General features: G+C 41.3%; 1 protein-coding gene and 1 non-coding gene across 5 annotated transcripts in view; one reads left to right on the top strand and one right to left on the bottom strand.

Moving 5' to 3' along the window:
• The window catches only part of LOC146675182 (protein phosphatase 3 catalytic subunit alpha), a 71166-nt gene that overhangs the window by 14950 nt on the left and 37525 nt on the right, over positions 1-18691 (bottom strand). For all 4 annotated transcript variants that reach the window (XM_085400292.1, XM_085400293.1, XM_085400294.1 and 1 more), the window contains exons 3-8: positions 13338-13462; positions 12739-12850; positions 12202-12347; positions 11396-11535; positions 7808-7885; positions 6800-6894 (exon numbers count right to left, since the gene is read on the bottom strand). In XM_085400292.1, the coding sequence (XP_085256418.1) occupies positions 6800-6894; positions 7808-7885; positions 11396-11535; positions 12202-12347; positions 12739-12850; positions 13338-13462 (696 nt within the window). The remainder of the gene's footprint in view (positions 1-6799; positions 6895-7807; positions 7886-11395; positions 11536-12201; positions 12348-12738; positions 12851-13337; positions 13463-18691) is intronic.
• LOC146675183 (U6 spliceosomal RNA) lies at positions 590-692 on the top strand. The gene has a single exon (XR_014910909.1). It is a non-coding gene; the product is annotated as a U6 spliceosomal RNA (small nuclear RNA).

Genomic DNA, 18691 nt, shown 5'->3' with positions numbered 1-18691 from the left:
ACCTCTGGAGATGATGGTGAATAAAACGGTTTAGAACAAAATACCTACACAAAGACTAAAAGGTGGATATTTTTTTTTGCCACTTTAAGGTGATATCTACACAGTCAGCATGTGCCAATCTCTCACTTTGACAGAAGGACTCATTTAAATGCAAAAGTACAAACTGATTTCTGCAAATCAAAGTTAGCAAACTGCACAAGCATCTAAATGAGGGTAACCTGCTGTTTGGAGAAAATAAAAATCGATGCTCTGGAACATTTGGGCTCATGAGGGCGAGCACGTTTCACTGGTTAACAGAAAAGCAGTTCCTGGTGAGGAGGAAAGGAAGGAATAGATAGAAAAGTAAGGTACTAGACACAATAATGATCATTACTGTAATGAAAGTATGTATTCTTAGTTTCTAGGCAATCGATTTATGAACTCTTAAGTTACACCCACATGTTATTTTTTTCTTATTTTTAGAGCAGTTTCAGTTAGAGAATATTTACAAAAATCTACATTTGCCTTAAAAAAAACCCATACACAGCGGTTTTCAATTACTCAGATGAATAATTTAAGAGGAGAGACTTGAGTGGGTGTGGTAGCTGGTGTGCTTGCTTCGGCAAGCGCGTACGCTAAATTGGATACGATACAGAGAAGATTAGCATGGCCCCTGCGCAAGGATGACACGCAAATTCGTGTAGCTGGTGTTCACAGTAAGGGTGGAGGAAGAGCAGCAGAATAAAAGCACAAACATGCTGTGTGTTGGGTCTTTAACTTAAGCCTGCTTGACAGCACCTGCTTTTCCAAAAAGGATTACACAGCTGGCATGGTATGTGTCACTCCTTATGAACTTGCCAGGTAAATCTTAGGTATTAAAAAGAAGACACAGCATTTCACCAGTATACATTTCTGCTTGTGCCATATTTGGTATATTTTACAGTATATTTCTCAGTTTATTTTACTAAATGTCTCATTATAATCGTGATCTCCACGCACACAGAAACCAGCTGTCAAAAACTGGCCACACAGTGTGCCCCGTGCGACCTCACCTATGATTAGACAGTGTTAACGTGGGTGTGGAGGAAAACATGAGAGCTGCCAAACATAAATATATCCATGCTGTATATAGCAGCCTCAGATTCTCTAATACACAAGGCCAGTCTGGTGGCCCAGATCTGAGGAAAGCGGATACTGTGGCAGGGTCACCATGGGGGACTTTCCTGCCTGAGCTCCTCTCAGATTCAAGAATAGCAAGTCATCAAACCTGGCATCCAGGCAGCTTTACCTCAGGAACAACACAATTCAGGTCAGTAAGCATTCTGATACAAATGTGTGTGTGTAGTATGCACTGAAAGTGGTGCTCAAGTAATACTTAAACACTTGTAAGTGCCAGGCAACACAATACAAACAGAAAACTTTCCTGCAGGGGAACATCCATACACTTGTATAATTAATGCAGGATTATTATCAATATCAGCAAAACACTACTACCCGCTCGAATAAGAACAGCGCTGCATTGCTACAACACGGTCCACTCAGACGGAGCTGTGGGTGTTTATCCCTGCGCGTTGGCGTGCATGAAAGCAATCGCACACGTGGGCAGCCATTGCATAAACATCACATACTGCATAAACATCGTTGAGGCACTTGATTGAATGCAGCCATGGAAGCCCAGAGGGAAAAAGGCAGAGCGGGGGAGAAGGTCAGCTCCCCTGTTGTCGCTCCTTCAAATCAGATTCCTTTTAAAGGAACAGAGACACCCAGCAACCTGCCTCGTACCAAACAAACACACTTGTTCAGGCTTTTTTTTTCTTCTTTTTTTAAAATACAAGAGGCATTAGAGACAAATATGTATTCAGTGCCCTCATCTGTATTGTCAGGGCAGATGAGGGTGACATTAAAGCACTTTATTTTCCTCATCACTGCAAAACACAATTATATGCAGCTTTTTCATACGATGGAAGTCACTTAAGCTCGCACGGACCAGCTGAGAGTTCTGTGTCCACTGCCAGAGCATGCTGCATGACAGCCACTAGAGGGCTCTGCTGCTCCGACGGCAGATAATAGGGCAGCTGAGGCCAAGCCTGCTGCAACGGTAACACAGATATTGCAGAGAGACGCCTGCTCATTCATTATTCATAAGGGAGTGCCTCCAGCCGGTTTCCCTGGCAACGAAGACTGTTAAATCTGCTTTGAGACCAGGGGGAGATTCCCGCTGTCCTTCCGACACTCTGTGCTGACTACATATTTGCCTTTAATGCCTCGCGTATAAAGTTGCACTGGGTTAGCTTTTCACACCAGCCATTTAGAAGCTGACGCCACACGCGTGGACTGCAGGGACTGAAAAGATTTTATAGCAGTCATTTTGGTATGAGATGGTGGGGAAAGAGGCGGTACTAATCACAAACAACTGAGGCTATTGAACTAAACAGAACACAACCTTCATCAATAACCTTTGCAATGTCCGCCTAACATTTCATATCAAAGTGACTGCTGCGTAATTGGTCTGTGCTGTCCGTGTACAGCTGAAGAACTCACGAATCACAGTGTGTCCTCACGATGTGCGACGTCTCGGTGAACTGGAGCCATACTGGATCTGCTCCACTTTGGCTCTAATCCATGCATGAACTGAACTGTCCTACAATACAATGCATCTGCTGATGTTACCACTCATTGTCCTACTTTCCAGTTTGTATTGTATGTAATTAATTGCAAGGAGATGTCAACAGGTACTTTCTGTTTAATTGAAAGGAAAACAGGAAGGAAGGAAAGCGACACGAGCGAGATGGATCAAACAACCTTTAACTGTCGTCGTGGACGAAGTAAATGTTTCATGTAAACAGCTCGTGCAGCACCACTGTCGTTTAGCTTTACTTCAATCTAAGAAACATAACCATTCGGGCTTAGTTGCTGATTTTCTGGACCGGTCAATAATGATGCAGCACAAAGCACTCCATTAATACAAAAGCACAAGTGTACAACTGCCAACTACACCCACTCCATCTACCCTACTCCATCACTCTCTCCCCCCACTGCAGTCACTTCTGGAGCCAAACCGAGAAAGATCAAACAGTGAAAACTGCAAAATCACTGCTGCTGAGTTTTCATTTCACACAGCCTCCCTCTGCCATGTCGCAACTGCCTGTGTCACTTTTTACTGAAGGGTTGAAGGGGTCAGAGCAGTGATGGACAGCTGGTCAGCATCTGACACTCAATGAAAAAAGGAGGACTGAGGGCTGGGGTGGCATCTAAAGCTGGAATTTATAGAATTAAGTCCTAATTCATGTGTTCGTCAGTCTAACTAGCCTTCAAGTGAGTTCAGTCTACTTTTGGGAAAGGAGTCAGTTTGTGTTGCTTCAGATATCGTCCACCTCTCTGATAGGAGGAGCACTTCTCTTCTTTTTTTACCCCCACGTGGAGAGGTATCATTGGTTAATCCATCCACCCCCTAACGCGGGATTGATGGGAGCTGCCGATGCCTCCTCCCTCCTCTTTAAAATTTATGCGCCCACTCGTTTGGCCATCAATCACAGGGCCATTGCTCAGTGTGCGTGGAGCTCCAGCATGAAGCTAAGAGCACAGCAATTCATTACAGGGGCTTTACTTCTACCAATGAACCCCACCCACAGCACTCGTTAAGAGCATCAACAGGAATGTGGGATCGTTTCACGGACTTGTGTAACTGTCAAGTGGATGCCAAGTGAATAGGAGCTAAGTAATTTGCTTTAGTGTTGATATGAAATCTCAGAGCCTTTAAGTTGGAGTGTTTTATTCTTTGTGGCTGGGAACTACTCCCTTTCCCCACTCATATTTGTGAAGTTTTAAAAACCCGACAGTGATTTATAACAGTCCCTTAATTTATCCAGGTCTCCATCCAACACCATCAGAGGTGGAGGTTAGAAGAGTGTTTATATAGAGACTTCTGAACAACAGCCGACGGCCAGTTTTTAGATACGAAACACTAAGATTCCTGAGATCAAGCAGAAAACTTCACGACACAGACTGTTAAACTGGTTTACACCCACTGAAGACTGAAAGGTCACAATTCATTTTTATTTTATTTTTTAAGGAGGAAACATTTTTACTAAAATTAACACAGATGGCCCAGCATCACGTTAGTTGTTGTACTGAAAATTTAGAAAGTGTTTGTTACAACCAAGCGAAAAACTAAAAAACGAAATAAAAACCAGCAAGTTGCAAAAAAATGGATTTAACCTAATATCTATAAGTAATTCTTGTGTCTGGTAACTTTCTGTAATGAGCAAAAAAGCATTTTTTATATCAGTGCTTACTGCTCAGCTTTTAACAGGATTAGATCACATTTCCATCGCGACTTTGCTCTACTGAACTGCACGGCTGCCTTCATTACTGCTTGTAGCTACATTAAGAAAATGGATTTAGTCAAAAAGTGTGCATCGTTTTGCAACGGAGAGTAAATGTTGAGAAATTGTATTTTATTTTATTATTTTTTTAAAGCATGTACTCTGGGGGAAGATATATTTTTATGTCTAAATGAAGTCAGTTCTGAAACAACACAAAGCAATCTTTTCTGTCTGATAACCACCAATGCCCTGGGTAGTATTTTAATCAGCTGAACATCCACCAGCTACGTCTAAAAGAAGCGTTGAGACAAAATCGGGAAGAAAAATTGATATTTCGGCTGTTCCATTATGATCTCCAGAAGACTTAAACGATTCTCCGGGCAATTGGTTACCAGAATTAAAAAGCAAAACAAAACAAAAACCCAAACACGTGCTTCACATCACTTTGTTTGTTTGGATTGTGCTGTGTTGACTGTGAGTCCTAGGAAGATTTGTTGGCATGGAACAAATAGGCACAGTGCCACACTTCTTCACCATCTTCACTGTGTAGGGAAGGAGGCAGCTCCAAAAAAAGTAAACAAACGTAACCTAATGTCTCACCAAAGATGGCACACACCTGCAAATAGGAAAGCCCTCACATGTGTAATAACCACTGCGGTGATGTGGCATTTCATCAAGAGAGGCATTGCAGAACAGCACGAACTAGCCCCCGTCACTCTTTCCTTCCCATTTCCTGTGGTTTTCCCACCGATGTCACCATTCCAAACGTGCCCCCACAGTTAAAGCAGATACTGTCTGTTCTCTCAGGGAAAAGTGCTGACTCACAGCACAAAGGCGAGCCCATCTCAGTGCAGGCACCGCAGCACAGCATCGGGCGTCACTAGGTGCCAAGTGATGCGGCACCAGGCCACTTCACACCAGCTCCCTCCCCAAAACTACCAGACTAAAATCAATGTTGCACAGGACAAATAGTGCAAACCAACTTTTGTGTACACCACTGACCCAAGGAAGAGTAGTTCTCTATTGGAATATATATCAATATAGATGTCGTGTGATGACCACTAGAATAGCTTCTGGGTTTTTCCAAGGGTGGCCACATAGGCAGAGACCACCCTCACAAACTAAAAGTAGACCTGAAATAGGACAGAAACCACTCATTTCAGAAAAACCTCTAAGGTTAGTCAACTAGTCACGATTACGTCGACTATTAAAATCGTCGACGACTAATTTAATAGTCGAAGCATCGTTTCAAGCTTTGTAAGATCCCAAAAGACGCAGGAATAAGTAGTAGGATTTAAGAGTGTAATAACGGACTGAAACAGAAGATGGCAGCACTGCATGTACGAGGATGCCAGCTGCCGTTAAACCTCGAAGAAGAAGAAGCGGTGTCCGGTATCGTAGCTGTGTCCAAATTTAGGAACCGCATCCTCCTGTGCCCGCATTTGTAGGCAGATTACTTTACAGCGACACGTCGAAGACTGTCCAAATTCGAAGACTCCGACAAATGCGGCCGACAAACGCGCCCTTCATTTCCCCAGATTTGAAGGATGGGTCGCTTTGTGGCCCAACCTATCCCAGAATTCATAGCGCGGCCCTGCTCAGTTTCCAACAATGGCGGCAGCTAGTTAGTTTTAACTCTCTTATTATACTTTCTGGGTCACAAAATAAACGTTTAACATATTTTCAGGCGAGAATGTAGCTGTGTAAACCTCAAATATCTGCTCAGTTTATCAAGACACCGCATATTTTCAAAAGCGCTCCGACGTTTTCGGAGACGTCTGTTACCCACTAGCTCGATAGCTAACCGGGGGCTAGGCTCACTAGAGCCGTGAGAACACCGGACTCCCGGCAAATTGTTTTCAAACCCCCCTGCTGTCTTTCGCTACTCAGGTTAAACATGATATATAAGTCACTTAGATAACTTAAAATGTTATCGTTTGGCTTTTTTTAGTATTTTATTTGTTCCTGAGTAAATCGGTTTGGCTGAGATTAAAGTTATAATTTTTACACAGCTGAATAAATGTCAGGCAGACAACTGATTATCAGAAGTGTGAGATGCTCGAGTGGTGCTGGTGCAATAAGCTGTACGTTTTACGTCCAATGGACGCATGATCTGATTAGTCGACTAATCGCAAAAATAATCGGTGACTAGTCGACTATCAAAATAATCGTTTGTGGCAGCCCTATCAGATATAGAAGCTGCGTCTGTCTTTTTATACAGTTTATGAATGTAGAGCAATTCTTCACAAATAACCTCCCCAAAAAAATCATAATATTAGTTATATCTACAATCATCCTGCAGTGATTTCGAAGCATTTTGAGACACTGCTGTCATTCATCTTTAACAAATCTGACACTAACAACTCTACAGCCTGGATCGACTTGACAGTGAATATTATGTCGCCTTAGGCAAGTCATAAAACGACATGTCACAATCTGGTATTCAAAAGCTACAAGCCGCAGTAGACTGATTACGACAAATTCCACGCTCTTACCTTTGTTGTTGTAGACATCTAGATAGTTAGGTGCTGAGAAGATGGTGATAAGGGACGGGAAGCCAGTGGTCTGACTCTTTCTGTACATGCGGTATCTGTGAAGTTCCAGGGAGAAGCATCAGTTAACATTTCAACTATTCATTCATGAATTACTCAACTGCATTTGACCCTTGAGATTGATTAGTAGTGATAATTTTTATTGCCTAATATTTCACTGTGCCTCCAGAGAGTAAATCCCTTTGCTAAAGTCCCAAGTTCTGAGTAGTCTGATGCAACTAACAGCTACTGATGATGGGGAATGCTACGTATTTATATCTGGAATGGACTAAAGCTTCATGTTTTAGCCTAGACGATTTATTAGACCACAGACTGCAGCCATAAAAAAATATCTGCATATTCACTGGGTATTGCAAATTAAGTCTAAAAGGGAGCCATTAACTTAATGATGTGTGGTCTGAGGTGTCTTGGGGCAGCTATCTCAACTGAGGGCCAAGGTGTCCCATGTGACCACCCAGTGGGAGTGCAATGGTAAACAACTTTGCTGCTGTGCCTCCCACTGTCTTAACCTTGCTTAGAGGAAGATCGGCTTGACACATCCACCCACCTGGCAGTGTTAAAAAAACAAAAACATTTCAAAGAGGCTTTATTTTTGTAGAAATCCTGATGAAATGCTTATCACACCTCCTGCTGTGCCAAAAAAATTTGCTGGGTAGTTAAAATTGTAAAGGTGTCTAAATGTGAAATGCGCAACACTTTTTAAACCGCACCGCGAGCTGCGTGAATCATTCCTGTCGCTTCACATCTGGCCAGCTCGCTCCTCACGGAGGTTTCTTTTTCATTTCTTGGATTAACGTGGCTCCTCTCAAAGATCAGGCTGCCCTGAACTTGCTCCCAGACAGACTGGAGCAAACCCCTAGGTACCAGGGGAAGGCTTTTCATTTAATACCCCAGTCTGAATCGCTCTGTGTGACAGTGGGATGAGAAAAGACAAAATACCACAGCACTCACCCAGCATCCTGTGCTTCATGGGCCCGGATGATAGATAATAAGTTATTGTGTTGTAGAAAGTCACAGACTGCAGGGTAGCTGTTGAATAAAAGAGGTATTTGGTTTACTCACATGTCAAGAAAAGACCAAGAAAGGACAATCAATAGAAAAACCAAATAAGTCATGGCTCTTTATTGATTGTGCCCAGGGAAACAGTGGCCAAGCTCTAAAACCAGCCGCACACTGAATAAAAATACATCAAGATTATTATGAAAGCCTTTAAAGGTGATCTTAACATCTAACCTGAAATTTAAAGCAGGCTCTTTCACTTCCTGAGCGAAGGCTTGATAACTCATACCTCATATAATCACCAATAATGCACTTAATTTCTCAAAAAAGGTTCAGAACATAAGAGGAGTGCGACCATTTTCAAATGCTGGATTTTATTTTACAGAGTGACACACGGCGAAATACTTTAAGGAATAAAAGCAGGGCATTGTTTCATGCCTGAGCTGATCTTTCATTTTGTGAGCAGCATGACTAAAACCCTTACTGCCAGCATACTGCAGTACAATAAGGCTTCAGAGATCTTCTCTGCAGTTTGCCATCCTGCAGCGCCAGCTTCCACCGGTTATCCTTTCCTCGAGATTATTTATTTTTTTAAGAAAAAAAAAAGAAAGAACAAAAACAATGATCTCATTATAGGTTTTCTTGAAAAACAGCCTTCCCGTCAAACATTTGAGAGATGCTTCAACCCCGCGTGAATAAAAATTAAATAAATAAAATAAAACCCCAGTGGACGCCGAGGTTTTGTTCATTTCAAAGAAACCCACGATTCGCAAAGTGAGTGACAACTCGCAATAAATGAGTGGCACCGACGCGCAACATGTGAAACGCTTCAGTGTGGGAGGATTTATTCGACAGTAACAGGGGCGAAATTCAAGAGGTTTCTCTTTTTTCCTCTCCTCCCCTGGCATCTTGCGGCTATGCAGATGAAATTTCAAGCCACTTTACAGCCCTGTGCGAGCCGCAGAAGTTAATTAAATGAGAGCATTTGAAATATCATTCGTGATGTTAAAAGGACAGGGCCCTTTTGTGTGGAGCTCCAGCTTCCCCTGCCATCAAAAACTAGGCTGGATGTTCTGTCGTCGCGCCCTTGACCGAGGCTTACATCTGGAGCTGGTCCCCAGGCGCTGCGCAACAGCTGCCCGCTTCTTCTTCTACTCTGGGTTACAACATCCTTCTCAATTTTTTTAAAATCACTGCTACAATTCGGTTACTTAGAAATGCTTTTTGTCAGTCTGCTTCAAATCCCCATCTCTCTGGGCCCCGTCTCTACACCCCAATTAGTTTTTCTCGCTTTTTATTCAACCCAGAAGTTAAAAACACAAAAGTGCACCAAGAAATGAACACCCCTGAATGCTCAAATCTCTTTGATTCACTGAAGTAATATTAAGTTCTTGAATAAAATACAGGCTGGATTTTAAACTAGGTTCTGTAATCCTAGCTCGACACCTCTGCCCGACAATGAACACCACCCACACGCTGCAATCAAAACCAAACGAGACATTTTCCTCAGCAACTGCTGCACGACGAAACCTGCTGATTTTAAAATAGCTTTTTAGACTTCTCTATAATCAACGCAAAGCACCGCTGAGGTTTCATAATGGCTCTGATAAGCTGTTGTGGAGTTCTGTTCAAGTGTGATCCGCAGAGAAGCGTTTTGCAGCTTTACATTTGCATTTCCTATTGTACAGTCCTTCTGGGACACGGTCATTATCAAGCAAATTTATACAAGCAAGCGTTAATCTGACTGGCTGTTTTTTTGGATGTCTTGCTCCACGCTCGCTGCAGAGATTAATTATTAAAAGTGAAGGCATTAGGAGAAATCTATCAACAATCGCGGCGCATGTAGACACAAGAACCCGTGCGTTCTGCTGGGAGTCATGTGAAAGGAGAGAGCAGATGCCATGAAGGAATTAACGACGCAATGAGTTTGTTTTTCTTTACAAGGGACGAGAAATTAGAAATAAATGTTTGATTTCTCACTTGATTTCCTCCAGCAGATGTAGATACGTGCCATATGCTGCTGTTTGGTAGTCGAGACACATTTTGGCCTAATTTGTCTTTTGGCAGTTTGCGTTCTGAGATTAGATTGTCTCCCATCTGTCCAACAACGGGGCACAGATGTTAATGTGCTCCTTGGACAACAAGAAGAGATGTACAAGAAATTACTTCGCCATGTGCGATCCAAGAGGAACTCGTTCGCTAGGTTAAAATTAAAGCTTTAAAGTTGTTTATATGAACTGATTACAGATGTTTTTTGCTTTTTTAAACATCCACTGTAGGCTTATTCATACACACTACCGAGTGGAGGCGTTTGTAAAAAGCAGCCATATCTCAAACATGTGCAATTTCACGCCTGAATACTGTTTGTAAAAGTGTTACGAGCGTGCCTGTGGCGATGGTGTGGGGGGGTAAAGAAGCCGATAGGTTTGGGGAGGAGTATTGAGGAATGGCTCTCTCCCGGTCTGGCTAAAACCGTCTCATAAATCCTGAAACTCAATGTGATGCCAATTAGCAGCAATCCCCTGGGCAGATGGAGTCGAGGGGACAACGATGAAAGAAAGACTCCAGAGGAATTCTGAGCGAAGTGGCAGAAGGTTAACTGGGATGCTGATACAACACAAACATGTGATCGAATCTGTCGATGAGGCAAAAAGGCCACAGAGCTTACATTTTTGGTGACTACACGCGTGGGCAAAATATTCTTTTAACGCAGAACCACTTGTTGATCTGCAATATCGAGACTCAGTCGTTCTCTGAGCATCATGGGCATTAAAATACTATTAAGTAAGTAGTTATGAAACACCTGGGAAAAAAAAAGAAAATGAGAAAATGCTTATTAGGAGCCTGGGGACATCTCCAACGACTTCTGCTGCTCGCCAGAGGCACGCCAGGGCGAAGCAAGCATCACTCAGGCCGTAATGAGTGGAGGGAGTGCCGAGCGCATTTAGAAGCGGGACTGTGCCTCGTGGTAATGTGCCAGTTCATTACATTTTGTGACAGCGCGAGCCGCTCGCATTTCCTCAGTTTGTTCAGTTACTCAGCTCAATTGAAGGTAATGTGGGTTACATAAATACTGGCGACAGTCTAGGGAGGAGTCTTTGTGATTTCTCAATTGCACAGCGCGCTCTAACAACCGTCTCACAGCTGAGATGCTGCAGAGGCGTGAGCATTGTGGGATGGGAGGAGAGAAGTTATTATAACTCTTTTCCCCCTCCTTCACCCCTCCAAGTTCAAATATTTTGTTTAGAGAAAAAAAAAAAACACAAAGTAAAACTAATCAGGTTATTTAGTTTTACTAAGCGGAATAAGAGCACCGAAAGTTTCTAAAATACCGGCAACAACATCTTGTTTTTAATTCCGATTCCAACAAAAACAATGTTGGCTTGCAGATGAATGTAACTCTAAACTAAAGCTGCTTTCCTTCTGACAGCTACTTGGAATCCAAAAAGAAAACAAAACACACACACACACACACAAATGTCTTAAAAACAAATAAATAAATAAATCACATGACTGTGAATCAACGCAGAACACACTCACCTGTAGAAATAGGAACAGCCTCGCACTGTGTTGTGCGTGAAGTGCTCCTGGCTCTTCTCGTTCCCAAAATCCTCCAGGGGGTCGGACCACAGCAGATCACACATTGGACCGTATGCAGGGGGCTCTTTGAATCTGTCTAGCTGTGGAAGGGAAAAAGTCAAGACTCCCGTCAGTCTGTTCGAATGGAAATATGACACACGGAGTCTTCACACTGCTGCGGAGAAATTGCTTCTTCTGCGATAGCCGAACTGGCGACTACAGCTATGATCATAATTAAGTAACATGTCTGCTGAAGGGATTTTAAATCGCATTCGAGGTAACACAATATGGGTGACGTGTCAAAAGACACCACTTGTCTTTCAGGACATGGAAGGATCTTTCAAGGAAAGGCCTGAAAAAACTTGCAAAAACTGGCAGCCGTTCTTTACGAGCGCTGAACATAAATGGCTTTGCTTTCAGGCAAGAGTAGCTCTTTCTCCAACAAAAGCTCGTGGATTACTGGATGGGTAGCATGATGGACACTTCAATAGAGAAAATTCTATTATGCATGCCCTCTGATTGCAGCCACAAAATCCATTTAGAATTATTGAATTAGTCTGAAAGCTGGATCTGACTCGTCAACATTTTTTAATCAGAGGTAGGACCAGACTGCTGCTTACAATCCACCGTGTCCACGTCTGCACACAGATCCGGAGGAATAACTTCACTCATTGCAAGCAATGTTGTTATGGCACGCTAAAACACAGGACTGTAGCTTTATTAAAATTAAGGGGAAAAAAAAAAAAAAAAAAAAATCGGACACATACTTTCCTGATGTCATCGAGATTTGTGATTTCTGGAGATAGTCCTCCGTGTACACACAGGAACTGCTGGTTCATAAGTGCAGCCAGGGGAAGGCAGTCGAAGGCGTCCATACATGCGTCATACACCCTCTCTGAATACTTAATTCTACCTGTCATGGGGAGAAACGGGGCAGGGAGAACAGAGGATGCCAAGTCAAACAACGGCGCTCTCATACATCAGGGAAGTTCACTGGCCTCGGACGGAAAGGCTCTCCGCAGTTCCAAAAACTTCCCTTTTGTTGGGTTTCGTTGGGCTTTCCCCCCCCATCTCGTCCGAGTCCAACAGAAACAGTTTTGACATGTACAAATATAAAGGCTGAATCCTGTAATGGGCCAGAGTGTGCTTTTAAGTGAACATTTGAGGTCAGTGGCTGAACTGCACACATAATAAACAGCTTTTTAGCAAGGATAACTCAATTTGCTCCCTCCCCGTGCAGAGCTTCAGAGGCTAACTCGCTTTATATCAAAAGGTTAAACATTAAGTGCACAAGCGTTACTTACATTCCTGCTTAAATGTGAAATACTCTGTTAAATGTCGACATTCGTGATTCCCACGCAGCAAAAACAGTGTTTTGGGGTAAAGGATCTTCAAGGCCCACAAGTACAGCACACACTGAAACAAAGCAGAACAAAAGAAAGCAGGAAACTGTTAGCTTGTCATATTTCTAAGAGGCTGGAAGCATAAAACCATCGAGTCACATCGTGTCACTTTTACAGAGTGGTACAATAAAAGTAGTTCTGCATTTTGTGCTCATGGCACACGCCAACACATTATTCTTTTATTAATAAAAGAATAATATTTCAGGCCATATACACATATAGGCAAATTCCCAGATTAAATATCTGTATATTGCTTTATTTTAAAATATCTCTCTCTCTATATATATATATATATATATAACTCCAAGCCTCACTCTGACATTTGTTTTCCAAGGCACATTTGAAATTATTACAAAAGCCTATTACCACTACAATATCTGCAGCCTGATTTGATCTACGCTGAGAGAAAGCTATTAATAAACACAGTTTCAGCCGAACACATGGCGTGTGTCACACTTGATTAGGCCCTGGTGAGGACAAAAACAAATATACAGACTCACTTCAATACTGAAATACCCTCTGTCAACGTAGTCCCCCAGGAAAAGGTAGCGCGTGGATGCTGGTGAGCCTCCTACTTCAAACAGCTTCATCAGGTCAAAGAACTGCCCGTGGATGTCTCCGCAAACTGGAAAAAGGTCAGAAAAAAGAAAATATGAACGATAAAAATGTAAACTATGTAAAAAAGAAGAAGTAAAACTAAAGTTCTTAGTGTGAAAAGTTACACACACACAATACAAACACACACAATACAAGTGGTGTTTTGCGGTGCATCGTGTGAGAATGAGTGTTTTGCTGAACACGCTCCTGTGGCTGATCAGCACAAGATGTAGTGGACGATGGAGAGGGCGTGAACGGTTGTTCAGTATTGACTGCAACTTGGATTGCATCCTTTCTGAAACCGCTGTCAGAGAGTCGGGCTCCACACCCACACCATTACCAGCTTTGCAGAGCACTTTGTTGACTCTGTTGGTTGTCCCTCAGCTCTACTAAATGCCAAAATGCCAAGGTAAAGACTACTGAAACATGGCAACTGTTTACAGGCTGATGGGCCAAGAACATTTCAGAGGTGTTGTGGAAAATGAACAGGGAGAAACTACTGCTGACAACATGTCCACAGTGATGAAAATGGTCACATTTAGATTTTTCTCCCTTTCGTTTTTCAAGCAGCCCACTGTTTGGCCAGCAGAAACCTCAAAAATGACCAAATGAGGATCTTTGGACACATTTCGGAGGCCGAGCTGCTTCCAAATGGTTCAAGAAACCAACATACCACGTCATCGGTTTTATATACACACGCTGTATAAAATTGAGAATAAGGATGAGAGTTTGGAAAAAAATCTTCTCTGTAATTTATTATGTCCAGATAATATGCATAATTATATTCCTCCTAAAGATAACAAAACTCACTTTCATATTGTTAAACTTTGAGTTTGGATTGAGAGTATTACACAATAAAGTGAATCATGGGAATTATGACTTGCCTAATAACTCTGCACATAGCGTTTATCCCATTGCACAAAGTAAGGTAAATAAGAAATAATCCAAACAAGTTTTTCCTAAAAAGAGATTTTTAATCAAAGCCTGCAAAAATTGTTAACAGTGCATCTGCCATCTTCCTTCTAACATGCTGTAATACTTTGGAATCACAAGAACTGAGTGTCCCTTTCCACGCCTTGCTTTTCCATCCCATCCTCTTTCAATCTCTTTATAACCTTCAGGTGTTTCAGCTGGCTTGCGAGACTTAATTTGAACAAATAAACTAGCATTTGACTGAACTTAAACCACCACAAAGCTTCCAGCTGTGTTCATTTCTAAGTTTCCCCTGTTGATGCGACTAAAAACCTGGCTTTGTCACGACAAATATTAAAAGACAATTACAAAGTACGTGGCTTCGGTGCTATCTGGTCACTCTATCACTTACAAAAAAGTTATGAGCTTTTGGATTAACCAGGATTTCTGGATCAGACCACACAAAGACTGGACTCTTTAATTTAGTAATCCTGCAACAATCCATCAAACCCTTCCTGTATCTGCTTTTGAGACCACTTCAAAACCTGTTTCAGATCATCATAATTTTAGGTGGACATGCCAGAGGTTTACAGTGTAACTGTCCCTGAGACAGTTAAAATAAAGTTGGTTATTTCATGTTTCTGTGATAGATTCATGCTTAATTTAGTTCTTTTATTTACAAGATAAGATGATAAAAGTGTAACATTAATTAAAAAACATGTCTAAAATATGTGATTACAAAATATGGGTTTGTTAAATATGTAAAGTGCTGTAAAGTTTGTATGAGGTAAAGTTTGTAATTGTCACATGACCAGAGTTTGGTTGAGAGCACAATCACGGCATTGTGGAGCTAGCATGGATACGTGGCTACAGATGCATCTACAGCCTCAGCGTTAATGTTATTCTGCATGTGGTCCAAGAGGCGCACACGGTATGGTTTCATGTATATTGTTTGTATAATGTTGCATACGTGTTCTACACTGGTAATGAGAGGACATTTTTGTGATATCCATTATTGTGCATTTTTCTGTTCTGCTTGCACAAGACTGTTTATGGACACTGATATGAGAGACTGAAAAGCTCAAAACATTTATGTTGTATACTTTGTGTTTCTTCAGTTTTCACGGTGTCTGAAGACAATAAGAGTGAGAGAGAGAGAGAGAAATAAATTTCCGAAGACATCAGTATGATGCGTGGCCATTCTTTGTTGGACCCCTGTAGTTACATACAGTTTGGGTTAAGATCAGCGTTTAGACTTTACAATCTTTTTTTTCCTCCATTTTGTGTACTCTGGATCATGGGCATTGCTGAATCACCCACCTCTCCTGAGCCATTGTCTTCTTTAAGACAGCCAAGCAGGGAAACATACTCAGCCAATGGTATTGCTGGACTGACGCAAGTGGTTGTGTAGTGGAATAAATAACTGCCCAAAATAACCTCCGGGGGGCGTTACCAAGATACAGAGTAGCAAGACTTCCTAGAAGGAGCGTGATTTTATACGTAAAGGTCAAAGGGGAACTTCATTTGACATCTTAATGTTCTGCTAAAACTATTCAGTCCATTAATCAACAACACAACATGGGAACAGAGGGGGAGATGGGACGCATTTCAACATTTGTCAGACACTGAAATGGTGACGTAAATCTTTGGTGCTCACATACTCATCTTTACTACATATATTAGGGAGTGCACTTATTCTTCAAATCATAGATCTGGTTAATACTTTACCCACACTTAGTCATCCTACCTCTTAAAATAATGAACCTATGAAAGAAATGAGGACAAAAAACAAACAGATGTCACAATAACATTTACTGGATCATCAACAAAAACAAACCTCATTCTGGTGCGTTTCCAGTTTATGCTTTAAAGCATGATTTAACCAACACAGCCCCACATGGCTTTTTAGCACAGGCAATGTGACGACATGATTGTCAGCAGCATATAGTTACATTCTTTATACATATGGTGTCCACACAAATGATAAGAGGCACTATCTCAAAAGTTGTTGTGAAATGGAACAGCTCAAGTGTGATATGAAACTCCATATTTTGGTCTCAGTTTCAGGACCATAACACTCATGATAAGTCTGGGCAGGAAAGCTTGTTTTCGAGCACTGTGGATTCATTCTCGAGAAACTTCTTTAGAAACCTTGTAAACCACACAACCCAAAGGATCACTCGCCAACAATTCAGCGCCAGATGCCACAGGGTGCCAGCAGAGGTAGCTTGTAGCTTTGATGAACATCATACCACATTTTATTAGTAATCAATGACTTTATCTCGTAACTTTAAACTATAATCATATAGATTTGTTATTTTACAACAAGCACAGCAGGTATGAGATAAACCGACCGTCAGGTTTGGCTTCTTGGATGACATCTGTGTCAGGAATGAGCCAGCACACCGATTCAGTCTGAATTAGTTTCTTATCACTGTGATCCAATACTCTTTTCACTCCCCGAGGATACAGGATGAACAGAAGCAACAGGAGATTAGCTGCTTAGACAACATTGAGGGATGTCAGATAATGTGATTGAAAAGCCTCTGCTCAATTTTGTAGATACCATAAAGATCGATTCAAGAGTTGGTTAACTTTTGGATCATTTCTGCACAGAAACAAAAATGTGATTAAAACACATTTAAAATGTGAAGCTCCATTATGCCAAGTGGCAAAAACTGCAGTTCTCCTAGCGGCCACTTGAGGCAGAGTACTTGTTTCTTTCTATGTGAAACGACTTAGGAAACAGTTTGGTCAGAAAGTGAGGTCGATGCAAAAATATGCTTTCCCACAGACTTCTAGAGGACTAGATGTCTTTTTGCAATCACAGTACTCGGTCTTTACACAGACTGCTGGTTTAAGGCAATTCAACATTGGCTTAATTGTTCCAATCTGGGAGCTACGCCAGTGTTTTATACAGTCTATGGTTGAAAGGCGATTTAATCTTTGCAGACTCCCATGTTGAAATGACCAACAAAAATAAACAAGTTTACAGCCTGATACAAGAAACAGTCACAGTCTCCTCAGCTCGTTTCAAGGGGTTGAAATCTTCTTTTTAAACGGTGTTTAGCGTGACGTCACACCTATTAAATAGTTCCATATATATTGGTGGAGATGTTCGTGGACAAATGTGTTATTAGGGCCTCAGATTTCAACAAATACAGTCAGATAAGTTTTTTAATTAAATTCACAGCTAGTGTTCAAAACAATAATTAATAAGTTTTTCCTCTTTTTTTTTTTTTTAATAAACTTAAAGCCTTTCCAGTTCAGTGAACATATTACAAAAGTTTATTCACCTGCAAAATGCAACACACAAATAACACCAAAGATACCAATTACCAGTATCCACTGAACACCATCACAGTAACTGTGATGATAAGCATGGCATTCGTAGCCAGCGCACCTCAATTCATCTATTCTTCAAGTAATCGGCTAATTGAGTAATTAACCACAGGGTGAATAGATTTAAATCTAATTTGAAAAGGACACAGACTTTCTTTTTGCGAGGCCGTTGCTTTATGAACTGTATCTAGGAGCAAGAAACACAATAAGAGCCAGTGAAAAACTCTTTCACAGAGATACCCAATTAGTGGAAGCTGGAGGACAGCGTTGGAGAGCAATTATCTCAGGTTACGAGCCTCGTGAGACAGCTCTGAGAATCAGCTCTGCGTGACTGTATCGTAAACCTCTACTTTACCATTTGTCTTTTATTAAACCCACACAGAGTAACTGTTTAAATCCACAGCGGGGACCAACTTAAAAGGAGCCTTGTAGTTGTAGTCCCATTTCTAAGGACGTCCTCACTCTCTCTTGCAATCAAGCTAAGTATACTTCAAAGGAGCGCTGGTCTGTTTTCAATTGTTGTAAAGTTCCTGTGAAAGTGATTTATTGAAACAAAAACACTCAAAAGGAGCTTTATTAAATATTAGTTGCACAAAACTTATTTATTGACACCAATTTTTTTAAATTGTATGTACTCAGAGAAAAATACTTCATTGCAGTCTGTTGGTGCTTTAATGCCACCAAGTTCCCACCTGATCCCAACTTTTCAGAAATTCCAAACTTTGGGATACATAAATTATATTTTGTCTATCAGATATGATAGATGATCATGATGCAGCACTTCTAATCACACCATCATCGTTAGAAAGGTTTAATTTTTTCCCTCACCAACAGAGAATGTATTGATTCATCCTGACAACGATGTATCATTGTTAAATCATTGTTAAAAGTTTATTGATTTGACTAAAATTACAATCCAAATTGTTTTCTTTGATGTTTTAAAATGCCCACATGTTGATTCCTTAGTTGTTTTCATTAGAGCTACACATATTTGTCTTATGCC

The sequence above is a fragment of the Rhamphochromis longiceps genome, linkage group LG3 (genome assembly GCF_057381845.1).
Source record: "Rhamphochromis longiceps isolate RC_006_pf linkage group LG3, R_longiceps_female_GT1.1, whole genome shotgun sequence".
NCBI lineage: Eukaryota > Metazoa > Chordata > Actinopteri > Cichliformes > Cichlidae > Rhamphochromis > Rhamphochromis longiceps.
The sequence above is the reverse complement of the archived record's forward strand: the minus strand, read 5'-3'. Positions and strand labels throughout refer to the sequence as shown.